At 33.8% G+C, this 15478-nt stretch overlaps 3 protein-coding genes across 3 annotated transcripts in view; 1 reads left to right on the top strand and 2 right to left on the bottom strand.

Moving 5' to 3' along the window:
- The window catches only part of Flo2 (flotillin-2), an 80100-nt gene that overhangs the window by 20260 nt on the left and 44362 nt on the right, over positions 1-15478 (top strand). The window lies entirely within an intron of this gene.
- LOC105669525 (glucose dehydrogenase [FAD, quinone]) lies at positions 2047-4523 on the bottom strand. The gene is given in 2 exon segments (XM_067347313.1): positions 2047-4076; positions 4367-4523. Coding segments are annotated over 2 exon segments (1980 nt in total). The 5' UTR covers positions 4505-4523; the 3' UTR covers positions 2047-2234.
- Positions 8010-11336, bottom strand: LOC105669519 (glucose dehydrogenase [FAD, quinone]). Its single transcript, XM_012362517.2, has 3 exons — positions 10689-11336; positions 10258-10441; positions 8010-10084 (listed from the first exon to the last, which is right to left on the bottom strand). Exons 1-3 carry the CDS (start codon positions 11103-11105, stop codon positions 8772-8774), a joined length of 1914 nt encoding a protein of 637 aa, XP_012217940.1. The 5' UTR covers positions 11106-11336; the 3' UTR covers positions 8010-8771.

Raw genomic sequence — 15478 nt, 5'->3', positions numbered from 1 at the left:
TTGTGTATATATCACGACACATAAAACTATACGAAAAAGTTTATGACAGATAATTTTCAACTTTTCAATTATGTGAGATGTTGATACATACTCTTTACTTAAGTAATTGTTACCCAATTTTGTCTCAATTTTAATATTTTTTGTTGGTAGTACATGTTGCAAAATTAAGTGCAACTGTATTTGATTTTTTTTATTTGTTCAGTTGCAGATTAATTATATCGTTTGTATGGTAATTCAAGTGCCATATTACAGCCATACAATATGCGATTATGTTGAAACTTACTTACATTTTCACGGAAATGCATCATCAATTCGTCGAACAGCGATTAACTTGTGCTCTTTCCTCACATGACTTAATATAACGTAAAAAATATGTAATTAATTTCATATCATGTCTTCTATTGCAATAATAAATTTGTTTCTTGCGCTTTTTGACACTTTTCATGAATAAGGTGAAATGGGTGAATAAGAATGTAAGCGCGATCATGTATTGCTGAAATGAGCTTTTTTTGTATCAATTGAATAGTATAGATGCTAATAAGGAAATTACGACACAAAAGCTACAACTATTCTATAACACATTTTAAATTCGATAAAATTGTACACCAAAAGGATAAGTTAAATCAAAATACAATCACATAATGTCGCGCTCGTTAAATAAATAAATAAAATTATAACACAATCTCTGTCATTTTTTAAAATTTGTCTTTAATGATACGAATCTACAGTTTGTTTGCAGATTGCACATACGAAAATATTTGTGAAATTTACCGAAATTTTATATAATATATAAATAGGAACACTCTTTCTTTTCTTGGCGGTTTTTTTTGTCTATTACACTTTTTGACCAACCTTTAGGCCAACTATTTTGACACAAATTTAATAGACAGAAAGGAGTCTTGTATTTTTATATTAAATACGACGGCAGTCGGTTCGCTTTCACCATTGTCCATCTCTTTTCGCGGGATATATTGAGGAATCTGATCGGATAATACAGATCAAACCACGATACCGATTTAGCGCGTAACAAAAGTATTGTATTGTATATTTCTTTCCGCATCAAGAGAGCGGTACGTTCAACGAAATTATATTTACGGGCAATCGAAAAAACGGGAATAAAATCGGTATTAGTTTGCAATGGTATATCTCTGTGTACTGCAATTTACTATATTTATCGCGCTTGGTACATTAAAATAAGACAAGGATAAGGCGAGGAAGCGGAAATGGAGAGTAAGAACACGCGTAAGAATTATATGCATTCCATCACGCGCGACTTTTGGCACGAGATGCCGTGTTATATAAAATTACGCTCGTCCGCTTGAGATTCGAAAGTCGTTACGATCTCTTGCGTTCGAGATCTGGAGTTGTTTTTTTTTTTCACGCTTGCTCTTACAATTGAGGAAAATGACTGTAAGATACTTTGAATAAGATGTACGCTTGATTTGGTCAAGAGAGTTTAATTCATACATTGAACATTTACATTGAATTCTTATTGACGCAACATATTGACAACATATAAATTATTATGAGAAAGTTATATAAACTTTAACGTCATATAAACAAAATCAAAACATTAATTATTATAAAATCTAGGGAATATATATATATATAATTAGTCAACATATTTAATCAAATAAGTTAATTATATTTTTTGTATTATTACAAAGAATGGCACTGCCACTCTAATGTTTCATTCAAGTTTTTAGTACAATGACTTTGATACACTCGATACATCTCATATATTTGTGTATACAGAATACAAATATTCTTTACTCTCCTTCACTAGAGAGAGAGAGAGAGAGAGAAAGAAAGAGAGAGAGAGAGAAAGAGAGAGAGAGAGAGAGAGAGAGAGAGAGAGAGAGAGAGAGAGAGAGAGAGAGAGAGAGAGAGAGAGAGAGAGAGAGAGAGAGAGAGAGAGAGAGAGTTAAGCACTTAATAATGTTAATTAATGTTAATATGTATTGCCTCTTACTTTTGAAACATTATTATTTTACATCGATGTCTTGAATCTCTGTCAAATTTGCGTAGAAATAAAAAGAAGGAAGAAAGAAAAAGAAGAAATTTATTGAAACGATAAAAGAAACAATAAACAACTAAAAATGAACTTGGAATGTTTTGAAAGAAGAGAAAGTAGAAGATTTAGTAACATTTCACGTGTACGATAATTGAAACTTTTGATTATATCAGAAACAAATCAATAACACATTCCTACAAAAAACGGGCATTTATCACCGTCACCTCGCGACACTCGGCCTTTTTTTCATCCGCCAATCTTCCTTGATAATATCACTTGCTTTTTCGCCGATCATAATGGTCGGCGCGTTTGTATTTCCGCTGACGATTGTCGGCATTATAGAAGCGTCGATGACTCTGAGTCCCTTCACTCCGTGAACTCTCAGTCGTGAATCCACGACAGCCGTGGAATCGCTCCGCGGCCCCATCTTGCAGGTGCCCGTTGGATGGTAGATGGTGAAGGTGAAATGTCGCAAGGCGCACTCCCAGTATTCGTACGTGTCGAATTGATATGTGTGGCATCCGGGCATACGAATTGTATGAGGCTTTGAACCGAATCGTTCGAACGCGCTGGTATTGGATACCCGCATCGCCAACCTTATTCCCTCCACAAGGACATCTATGTCTTCCTTATGCGCAAAGTAATTGGGATGAATTTCCGGATGAACAAGAGGGTTTTTACTCTTCAATCTAATCCATCCTGTACTTTTCGGCCGCAGCAGAAGCGGCAGAATAGACCAGGTTTCCATGCCATGCAAAGGCTTGTACATAGTGTTGTACACTCGGTCTGTCAGACCGAGGATTTTTTTTATTTGATCCCCATCTGAGTTGATAGAGCTAGGTGCAAAGTGAAACTGCACGTCCGGATAATCACCAGACTTGTCAGCGTACTTGGTGTTAAGGAAGGCCAGTCCCTCAATTCCCGGAGTGGTCATAGGTCCTTGCTCCTTTATGACATACTCGAGCATCACCGATAACGTCTGAAATCGATTCCTCAGCAGAGTGATTGGTTCGTTCAACAGAAAAGTCAGACCGCCAAGGCCCACGTGATCCTGAAGATTACTTCCGACCCCTCGTAAATCAGATATCACTGGTATGCCAAACTCGGTTAAGTGCTCACTAGGACCAATGCCGGACAACATAAGCAATTGAGGCGAATTAATCGCTCCGGCAGACAAGATGATCTCTCTTTTACATCTCACGATCTGTTGCCTGCCGTTGCGAAGGAACTCTACTCCCGTTGCTCTCTTCTCGGCATTAAAGAGCACTCTCAGGGCTTGAGCATTCATTGCTATGTGCAAATTTGGTCTATTTTTTACTGGTCGTAAAAAAGCTTTCGCCGTCGAGCATCGACTGCCACGTCGAATTGTTGCTTGCGTTAACATAAAGCCGGTTTGATTAAAACCATTTAGGTCGTGATTCTCGTAGCCCATTTCTTGGCCAGCTTGCAAAAAAGCGATCGCTAGAGGGGTTTTGTATGGCGGCTCTTGCACTGTTAAATATCCCCCGGTCTTGTGATAAGATGTTCTCGTTAAATACGGATTACGATTATCTTCAGACTTGAGAAAATAAGGGAGCACCTCTTCGTAACTCCAGCCAGTGTTACCTAATCGAACCCAGTTGTCGTAATCGTGTCTAAAAAAAGAAAGAAAAAAACCACACTAAATTATCCAGATTTGATCAAATATGAACTTGCTCAATTCGATGAGATATTATGATTTGAACGATGAAAATCAGGTATATACTTGCCGATTACCACGGATGTAAATCATGGCGTTGAGAACGGTGCTTCCTCCTAGAACTTTGCCGCGTGGCCAATTACATCTGTCGCCTTTCATAGCTAGACAATAAGCGGATGTAGTAGGTGGTGAGGACTGATACTTCCAGTCGAATTCTGTAAGCTGAGTATACCCGGCAAGCAGAGGAATGTCTGAAATTTCATTTTCGTCACCACCAGCTTCTAAGAGTAGCACCGTCCAGTTAGCTATCTCCGACAATCTCGAAGCGACCACAGCACCTGCGCTTCCAGATCCGACCACAATAAAGTCATACATTCGCAGCATCTGCAATCGCATCAATTTATTATCTTATTGATAGGCCAAAGTATTGTTTTAATTGTTATATCGTATATGTGTAAAAATAATGTATCGTTAATGTGGCAGTGTTACATAGTAGATGTAAGATTTTTTTATGTCGATGACTATATTCGAAAACTGACCAAAGAATTACAGTGAGCATTTGAAACTAGCTTTTGCGCTCTCTGTCGATCTAGTGATTCTACTTGTAGTAAATGACGAATACTATTTTTTATCAGCTATAAGGAAAGCTGTCTAAATTCTGCAAACATACATACCTCTCGTGCATTTTGCGGATGTGATTCTGGATCGAGGTTGTTATATTTGTACACGGTGAGACCGATCGCCAAAAGTGGAATCAAACCAAGTCCAAGAATGGAAGTTGTACCAATCAAGCTACTTAATATTACTGCCATTTCCACTTATTTGCGCCACTAAATATCAGTATCTAAATGCATGTCATCTGAGAAAATTCTTTTCTCAATCATCAAAAAGTCCTGGAAGCAAATCTCTAATTAATTTAACTAATGAAAGTAAAATATACTTTAGTGTCGATAAAGATATAGCCACTATTAGCTTCAATTGGTATAAATGCATAATTTCAGATACGATATAATCATTAATCATACAACATTTGAAATATTAGGAATTATCACTGATTTGTAAAAGAAGTAAAAAAATGTGTCAACGCGTCTACAATATTGTTGTTTCCTAATCGTATTCTCACCTCATTCTTTTCTCTGATAATCCAACGTAATCCAACGAAAATTGAATTACAATTTTATATGACATCTTGACATCATTCTGATTAGCCAGTGTGTGCCCTGTTTGAAAATGCGGATATCATTGTCGCAATAATATTTTTGTGATAATTATCCTGCTTGTTAACAGCATGCCTATATTAATACGTCAGTCGTGTGTATCTGCACAGATTTTCTAACGTTGCCTTATTATTAGTTTTCCGATGTGATCTTTATTTCACTGCACTTTCCCACACTAGCATCACTAGCATATACTTTTTTAATATTTACAATCACATTACAATCATTTCTATTGCATTTTGCATTGTGACACGCATGATGTTGCTACACCAACTTATTCGATAAGCTTCGATTTGATCAGAAACTGAACTATGAAGATATAATAGTAAACCGGCAAAATGGCAGTGAAATGAGACTAGCGCCGGTAAGAAGCAGACTGCGATCTACTGGTGAATGTTCAGAGTGAAAACTAGTTGGGGAACTTGAGTAGTATAGCCTTTCAATATATATATATGCGCAGCTTGACCCCGTAAAACTCTTGTTGTGAAACGTTGTTTCAAATTTTTTTTCGAGAAGATTATATATATATAAATTATTCTTTAGGAGATATTATATAATATCTCTCTTCAGCATTATTATTCATACTATTTTTAGGAATTTTTTCACAGATTTTTGTTTACACGTATTTATTTTAATAGGGATAATAACAGAGAAAATGTTTTTACAATTCAAGAATGCCGTGATGATGTGATAATAGATCTGTACTTTCTTTAGTTGCATTTCCTATGATTAAAATGAAACAAATGTATTTACGCTTTATTGCGAGAAAAAGAGAAAACAAATATGAAATGCGCGGGTTAATACGACGTACACTCATTTATTTGATAAAATATAAAATAAAGTATAAGCAGGTATGGAGTAAATAGATAAAATAGAAAATGAAATAAACAAGTATGGAAGTAAACAGATAAAATATGAAATAAGATAAGCAAGTAACACACATTTTCTAAATAAAAATTTTTGCTACAGTTACGCATTAAAATAATTATATTAAATAAACGACATTTTTGTCGAGAGTGAAATAAAGTACGAATAAAATGTTTATCGATACGCGATTTCGCAATGAACGTTATCAAATAAGGAATACAGCCTACGTGATCGCGCGATGCACAGCGTATCGTTTTCTTTCGCGCGAATGCATGAATCGAGACTTTCTTCTCTTTCGTGCGTGGTAACACGTCGGCGTCTTTCTCTTTGCTTTCGTGGCTGACACACAGATAGAGCCGAGTTTATTTGCGCGCACTTTCTCTCTTTTCGACGATGCCTACGTGTCTTTCAGCAGGTGACTTCATATTGAATTCTCCATACGTTTACAGTGGAGTGCCTCCTGCTGCGCTTCGATTGCCTCATTAACCTTGTCCTTGGTTACAAGAACGTTTGTCAACTTAATTTATTTTTATTGGTAACTTATGTTTATGGCATTTTTTTATAAATTTTTATATACATGATATATATGTATGATATATATAAAAATTTATAAAAAAATGCCATGAGCATAAGTTACCAATAAAAATAAATTAAGTTGACAAACATTCTTGTAAAGACAAGATTAATGAAGCAATCGAAGAAATATATATATATAAAACACTAGTTTACAAAAAAAATTTGTTTTAATTATTTGGAATTAGACAAGTGTTTCTTATAGATTTTTGGATGTTGAAAACGATGCCGCAAACCAAATTTCACCGTCAAGCAAACCAAAAACACGTCAAGTTTCCAAAATAATTGAGGTTTATTATAATATGTAAAAAATGGGTTTCTTGCGATATTTGATATTTTTTTGTAAGAAAGGTTAATGTTATCTTGAAATTCTGATCAGAAATCATGAATGTATTGTTTATTCTCTATAAAATGCATTTTTTTATTTCGATATCTTACTTTTGGGCCATGTTATGAAAGATTAAAGCTAGTTCTAATATGGGAGCTACTTTTAATATGGGGACGCGCGCGCGAGTGCTCCTGCGGCTCCTAGCTTTAATCCTTTATAACATGGCTAAAAAGTAATATATCGAAATAAAAAAAATACATTTTATAGGGGATGAACAATACATTCATGATTTCTGATCAAAATTTCAAGATAACGTTAATCTTTCTTACAAAAAAATATCAAATATCGCAAAAAAAACCCATTTTTTACATATTAAACCTCAATTATTTTGGAAACCTAACCTAACGTGCTGTTGAAATTTGGTTTGCGGTATCGTTTTCAGCAACCAAAAAGCTATAAGAAACACCTTGTTTGGTTTAAAATAATTTTTGGCTGTAAACTAGTGTAATTAAATTTATCTAATATTTTAACCAAATCACAATCAATTCTTTGTCGATTCATTCGAGCAACGAAACTAAATAATATTATATTATAGTAATATAATATTTTACCCGTCTATATACATATATATTATGCCATAAATAAAATAAACAATATTAAATTCTTGGTTAATCCAACTTTTAATTACGCGTTACATTTTATTTTAATATTTTTAGTAAAATTTTTAAATATTAAATAAAAAGATTATATATATAACTTTCACCTGACAATGAGTTTACATAATATTATTATGGCAATATGTACATACAAGGTGATCCATGGGCCGAGTTTTAACATTTGTTCTGTTGAAGATAGAAAAAAATGATACAGGCAAAAGTTAAATGGCATAACATGAAAAATTTTTCTATTGACTCATTTTTTTTGCAAATGCAACGGTGCACGAAAAAAGTGCAATTGCACTTTTTTAAAATGGAATTATATATTTCTTACATATATATAAAATTACATATATATACATATATATATATATATATATATATAAAATTTATATCGATGCGTAGTTGTGCGCAGTGTTATTACAATAAAAAGTTATAAAAGTAGATTAAAAGTTGATTGCCACAGAACAGAAATCATAGTAGTTTGTGCCCTATCGTTATAGAGTACATTAATCCTGATGCAATTGCAGATTAGTTACGGTCGATGCACTTTACGCGATTTAACCATTCGAGCAAATTTTCATGTTGGTTTACTATCTTGAAAATGCTAAATTGCACGGTTTCTTCTTCTTCACATATATTCTACATATGTTACATATGAACAGTGCTCTTAAAAAATAAAATTCTATAAACAATTTTAATTGAATTCTAATTATACTTTATACTTATCTCTAACTTATTTTTTTATTTATACATGCACGCATCTCTCTCTCTTTCTCTCTCTTTCTCTTGGCTCATAATAAAATATTTACCATTAGTAAATTAGTAAATTTTTAATTATACAATCTGTTTTTTAATTTTTTATTTAATATTTGTTGTGCTCAACGAGAACTTGCCGCTTGTGGCACAGTTATGGCATACTTTTCACGCGTTATTCATATGCAATATAATCACTTACATTTTCGGAATTTGTTGCGTAAATATCTAGAAATTAATTACATAATTATCATGGAACACAAGAGTTTAGTCCATAAAATTTTGATGTGTCAAGTTTGCGTATGAGCCTTTTTTTCATTAACAGAATTCTTCAACCATGTTACAACAAAGTTTCGATATTGCAGAAACATTGCTATAAAATTCTAACTAAATCGGAACTAAACGGAAATCTTTGAGGAGAGGAAATCTCGATCATTTGGTCAGTGCTGAATTTTTATGAGGCATTTTTACAATGCCTTAGGCAAAATGCTGAAAAAATGTAATAGTGCATCGTGTGAAGTAATGTTATTTTTTCAAGCAAGATGGAATTGCTGAGAAAATAATTAAACTTAAACTTCAAGCTGATTTTTCTCAAAACTATATAAAGTTATTCATTAAAGCTGTTATTTTACTCAATTAGCCATATAATTTTATAGTACGAATTACGCAATCAATTGATATGTTAAGAAGCAGCGGCAGTGACGTTATCTCTCTTAAAACGAGACGTCCACATCCACCTTGCTTTTACCATATCGGCGCCTTTTTCGGCCACCATTATCACAGGAGCGTTTATGTTACCACTTGTAATTGTCGGCATGATCGATGCGTCGATTACCCGCAGGTTCTCAATGCCATAAACTTTTAACTCCGAGTCTACGACCGCCATTGGATCACCGAACGGTCCCATCTTGGCGGTAGCACACATATGATAGATCGTCATAGTGTACTGTCTTACAACGCAGTTCCAATAGACGTCAGTGTACAGTGGAATATGCTTGCAATTGGGTAATGGTTTGTTATGGAATCTCGAGCCGAATCTCTTCATACTGCTGGTTTCGCTGAAGGCGATGGCCGCCTTGACACCCTCACGAAGCACTGCCACATCTTCCGGATGAGTGAGATAATTATGATACAGCAGTGGGTAATCCAAGGGGTTCTTGGATTTCAGTTTGATATAGCCGCGCGACTTGGGTCTGAGTATCATTGGAAACACTCCGAAGACATCGTGATTGTTAATCTTACCGAACACTTCATTGTAAAATTCATCGGTTAGACCGTGAGCGTTCTTTATATGGCTACCACCATCCGAGTTAGTTCCCGAGGACGTTAGCATGAACTCGATGTCGGGCCAATCGTCGGTTTGATTTGCATACTTGGTGGAAATAAAACCGACCGCTTCAAGACCGATACTAGATGTCAGCGGACCGTCTTCGGTGATAGCATATCTCAATGCTGAGTTGATGTTGACCATTCGATTCATTACGATACTGATTTCGTAATCGATCGGAAAGACAAGCCCTCCGACTGCTATGTGGTCTTGTAAATTTTGACCGACTCCGGGCGAATCTTGAATCACGGGGATACCCAACTGCTCCAGATGAACGCGTGGTCCCACTCCCGAAAGCATCAATAATTGCGGGCTGTTGATAGCTCCAGCTGAAAGGATCACTTCCTTTTTGGCAAAGACAATTTCCTTACGACCGTCTCTGATAAACTCCACCCCGTACGCCCTCCTGCTCTTCGGGTCTATCAACACTCGAGTCACATGACTCCATAGAGATAAATGAAAATTTTTTCTCAATTGAATGGGTCGCACAAAAGCTTTAGCGGTGCTGCATCTAGCACCCCGTCGCATTGTGTACTGAAAAAAGGCAAAACCGGTTTGCTGCTCGCCGTTGACGTCGAGAATGTCATAACCCATTTCTTCAGCGGATTGAAGAAACGCTACGCCCAACGGAGTGACATAAGGGCTGTCCTGCACGGTGAGATATCCTCCTAAAAATTTTCAAATGAGAGTACAGAAAATATTTAACATATTTACCAGTCGCTCGCTCAATTTATACACATACACACGACGCGCTCTTGTTCCAATTGGTATCGAGTGCTAATTGGAGAATATAGTTTTTACTCGTAATATTTATATTAAATGAGAACACGCACGCACGAACCTGTGCTATGATATCTTGTATTGCGCGCTAAATACGGATTTCTTTGGTCCATTGATTTCTTAAAATATGGTAGAACATCTTCGTATCCCCAACCAGGATTTCCGAAACTCTCCCATTGATCGAAATCACGTCGATTTCCACGAATATAAAGCATTGTGTTTAAAACACTGGATCCTCCAAGAACCTGACATGTAATTTAATTGTCTGTGAAGATTGCGTAAAAAAGAACGACACACATCGTATCGACACACATCGTATCGAATTATCGAAAAAGGAATATATATATATATATACAAAATGTTTCTAATTATATTCTGTAATATCTCTCTTAAAAGAGTATTTATTTTTCTTTAACTTTATCTTAATACTGCATTATCTTTATATGCTGCTCTTAGACAAACCTTGTTCAAAATTGAATTTTTATTATTTACCTTGCCTCTGGTCCAACAACATCGATGATCAATCATCGCCTGACAGGCCGAATTCTGCGGTTGCGTGCGATACTTCCAATCAACTTTGCTTTTATGCAAGTACAATGAAAGTATTGGTACGTCGGTTATTTCGGTTTCATGACCTCCAGCCTCTAGTAACAGCACATTCCATTCAGGATTCTCAGTCAATCTGTTGACGAGAACACTTCCGGCCGAACCCCCGCCGATAACAATAAAATCATATTCTTTCCGTAACTCTTTTGTCACATGCGGATGATTCTCCGGATCCATGAGATCGTAATTAAAATACGCGAGCGCGGCAATTAACACTGGGATTATGGTAATCTTGCCGATGCCGACACCGAGAAGGACGGTGGCTGCTTTTATAGCAGCGCCAGCTGCAGTTGTGACACTCATTTTTTACCTCTCGTGATTGCGATTCTCATGCGATCTAGATTTTCTTTGAACAGCCAACTTCGTCAATCCCTTTTACTTCTTCTGCCGTCAGATTTTTTTCGATTGTATTTCATAGAACTTGTGTTTAATATATGAAATAAAATCTGTTTTTCTTATGGATATTTTTTACGTTACTTTATTGTACGCTTCATGCATCGCTTTATAGTAATCGTGACTTCAATTTTGTAGTTACAGTTTAGTCTATCTGTGAAAAAACGCAGAACCACGGATAAGGGAAGTTGCTTAATGATTTTTTAAAAATTACCATTGTATAATATATTGCCAAATTAAATTGCTGGAACGCTTCTCGTTGGTATTATGTACGAAAATCTAAAAACTTTAAATAAAAATTTGTTTTATTTATTCAGAATACTTAAGCATATTATATTATATAACAGTCTCTAATATATAATAATACTTAATTTTTGAAACTAACAAAAAAAATTCTGACCAAAAAAATGATTTTTTATGATTTTGTGTATTGTTTCTTTATCTCTTATAGCACGTATTTTATAATAAATATTATTTATTTATTTTTTCTTAAAAAAATATTTATTTCTGAATATCTAAAATTGTGCTATAAATCAAATTTATTCTCATTAACATAATAGCAAACGAAAGAAAAAAAATTCCGTTTACGAAATCGAAAAATTACTAATAGATGTAATTTTTAATTAAAACTTACATAAATATTTAAATAATGCATACTTTTTAAGTATGTGCGAGAGAGAAGAGTAAAGTGCTAATTAAATATGTTTACACTATTTTATGATATTAGACTTTATTTATTTATGTCCTTGACTTGTATTATTCTATTTTGAAATTGTCGGACAGATGATTTTTGCAATAAAGTGAAATTGAATCTAAAAATTGGGTCATGGATGCTCAGATACCCATTCATTACAAAACTAATAAGATTGCACTTAAAAAAAATTTTTTTTTCAAAGTAACAATTTTGTTTATATATATATATATATATATATATATATATATATATATATATATATTTTTTTTTTTTTTACTTTATTTATTGTAATATAAATTGTTTAATAAAATCTATAATATTTTAGATATATATAATCTTGTTTAAAATGAACGCAATTGTGAAAATTTCATGTACATATATAGGCAATTGCTAAGCATATTTTACATTTTATATGTAACTTTTAAATTTTAATTTGGAATATTTATTCAAATACAATTATGTTCTAAGTAGGATAAAAATTAAAACAACTAAATTCAATTAAATTACTCTTACAATTATATTGAATCGAACTACACTACGTTAGTTGCGTAATCACATTTTATTTTTTGCCTATATATATATGATTACGCAACTAACGTAGTATAGTTCGATTCAATAATATATATATTGTTAATATAATATTATATATATATATAGTTGTAAAAACAAACTACAACAAAAGTGTCACTTTGTATTATGACGCTACTTGACGTCTCGTTAAAAAGACACTCACGCTAGAGTAAAATCAGGAGCACGTGGCGTCGGACACGATCGGACAGTTCGTCGTGGCAGAGAAAGCGAAAGACTGAAACCTCGAACATTACGTTGAACGTATAAACCATGCAATCCTACCACACCATCGTAAAACCTTTCTCGTATCCATATTTCATCATCGGGTCCAAATGATCTTTAACCTAGTAATGACTACCTAGTATTAACTCACCTAGTAATAAATCGATAGTTTGTTGCAGCTCGTACTACGAGTTATTATTATAATGTAGCATACATTTTGAACTTTTTTTTATTTTATTTCAACAACAGATTCATGTTTTAAAATCTTTATCTTGATGGTAAAATCCTTATCCTGATCCTGGATCCCGATCCACGAATCTTTCTGCAGATCTCTGCGGTCGATATCGCAAAGATCGATATCGATGTTTTATGATTGATATATAGATTGTGTATTGTACATGTATAGAGTTGCTCAAAATATAATACTTGAAAACATTATTTTAGTTCGTTTCGACGCTTCGTTTTTTATGGAGATAATGTACGCGAACTGATGCGTACATCGAGAAAAATCCACTTTCGCCGAATGATTTCGAAATCTCTTCATTATACTTTGCTTTTTTATTTTAGTTGTATAATATGTACTTTTTGCGTGTATACTTGTACGCGATACGTTTTAAAAATCTTACGAGAAAAGTGCGATACATAACAAAAATTGTTGTGCTAATATATAATAAGTAAACACAAAAAAGAAAAGATATTGCAAAATCACAATGTCTCAACTTTAATCATTATAAATTGCGTTGCGAAATGATAGAGTCGGATGTTTTTCTTATGGAAATTAATACAAATAGATTTCTTATCTTTTATATCCATAAGACACAGATACTTCTATAATCTAAGTTTATGTCTACTTTTCACTATTAATATACCGCATCTGTCATTATCTCTCATCTTTGTAGCGTGTTATATAATTAGAATTTTGACCCTTATAAAGCTGGCACCCCCACCATGAAAAATCGGGTTCAAATTTAGTGCAAAATTAAGTGCTAATTTGTTGCTAATTTGTTGCTCTAAGCGCGAATTTGTTGCTTTTATTCATTAGCAGGAAAATAATATTAAAGATGGGGGTGCTGACTTGCCATTAAGCTGGCACTCCCACCTCCGGAAAACACTTATAGCGAGTTGCAAATCAAAAAACAAATATACCAGAATTTGTTGCTAATTAATTGCTCAAAGATAGTATAAACAGATTTTTTAAATATTAAATTAAAAAAAACCAACATGACATATCGTGAACATAAAAGTAAAATCATAAAAAATAAGTAGCTAACAATAACAATCAGATTGTTATAAAATTGATCCTTGCATTAAAGAATCTCAAAATAAATCATTTCCAAATTTATTGTTCGCAATATAACTAAAAAAATCAACCCGAACTTGTGGCGGTGTTAGCTTGACGACAAGAGTAAAGTACATGAACGCAATTAGTTGCTCTTAATATTTTGGTCTTAAAATGTTTCTCTAATTTGTTGCTCTCAAGATTTACAATATCGAATCTATTGCTCAACATTTGACTTAGAGAAATCGACCCGAACTTGTGGCGGTGCTAGCTTGACGACAAGAGTAAAGTACATGAACGCAATTAGTTGCTCTTAATGTTTTGGTCTTAAAATGTTTCTCTAATTTGTTGCTCTCAAGATTTACAATATCGAATCTATTGCTCAACATTTGACTTAGAGAAATCGACCCGAACTTGTGGCGGTGCTAGCTTGACGACAAGAGTAAAGTACATGAACGCAATTAATTGCTCTTAATGTTTTGGTCTTAAAATGTTTCTCTAATTTGTTGCTCTCAAGATTTACAATATCGAATTTATTGCTCAACATTTGACTTAGACAAATCGACCCGAACTTGTGGCGGTGCTAGCTTGACGACAAGAGTAAAGTACATGAACGCAATTAGTTGCTGTTAATATTTTGGTCTTAAAATGTTTCTCTAATTTGTTGCTCTCAAGATTTACAATATCGAATTTATTGCTCAACATTTGACTTAGACAAATCGACCCGAACTTGTGGCGGTGCTAGCTTGACGACAAGAGTAAAGTACATGAACGCAATTAGTTGCTGTTAATGTTTTGGTCTTAAAATGTTTCTCTAATTTGTTGCTCTCAAGATTTATAATATCGAATTTATTGCTCATTGATTAACTTAGAAAAATTAACCCGAACGAGTGTAGGGTATCGAAATTAAGTCAAACATTGAGCAATAAATTCGATATTATGACTCTTGAGAGCAACAAATTAGAGAAACATTTTAAGATCAAAACATTAAGAGCAACTAATTGCGTTCATGTACTTTACTCTTGTCGTCAAGCTAGCACCGCCACAAGTTCGGGTTGATTTTTTTAGTTAAATTGCGAACAATAAATTTGGAAATGGTTTATTTTGAGATTTTTTAATGCAAGGAACAATTTTATAACAATCTGATATTATTAGCTACTTATTTTTCATGATTTTACTTTTATGTTCACGATATGTCATGTTGGTTTTTTTTTTAATTTAATATTTTAAAAATCTGTTTGCACTATCTTTGAGCAATTAATTAGCAACAAATTCTGGTATATTTGTTTTTTTATTTGCAACTCGCTATAAGTGTTTTTCGGAGGTGGGGATGCCAGCTTAATGGCAAGTTAGCACCCCCATCTTTAATATTAGTTTCCTGCTAATGGATAAAAACAACAAATTCGCGCTTAGAGCAACAAATTAGCACTTAATTTTGCACTAAATTTGAACCCGATTTTTCATGGTGGGGGTGCCAGCTTAATAGGGGTAGAATTTTGTTAGGATGATGATGAGTAA

Source organism: Linepithema humile, chromosome 1, assembly GCF_040581485.1.
Source record: "Linepithema humile isolate Giens D197 chromosome 1, Lhum_UNIL_v1.0, whole genome shotgun sequence".
Taxonomy (NCBI): Eukaryota; Metazoa; Arthropoda; class Insecta; order Hymenoptera; family Formicidae; genus Linepithema; species Linepithema humile.
The sequence above is the reverse complement of the archived record's forward strand: the minus strand, read 5'-3'. Positions and strand labels throughout refer to the sequence as shown.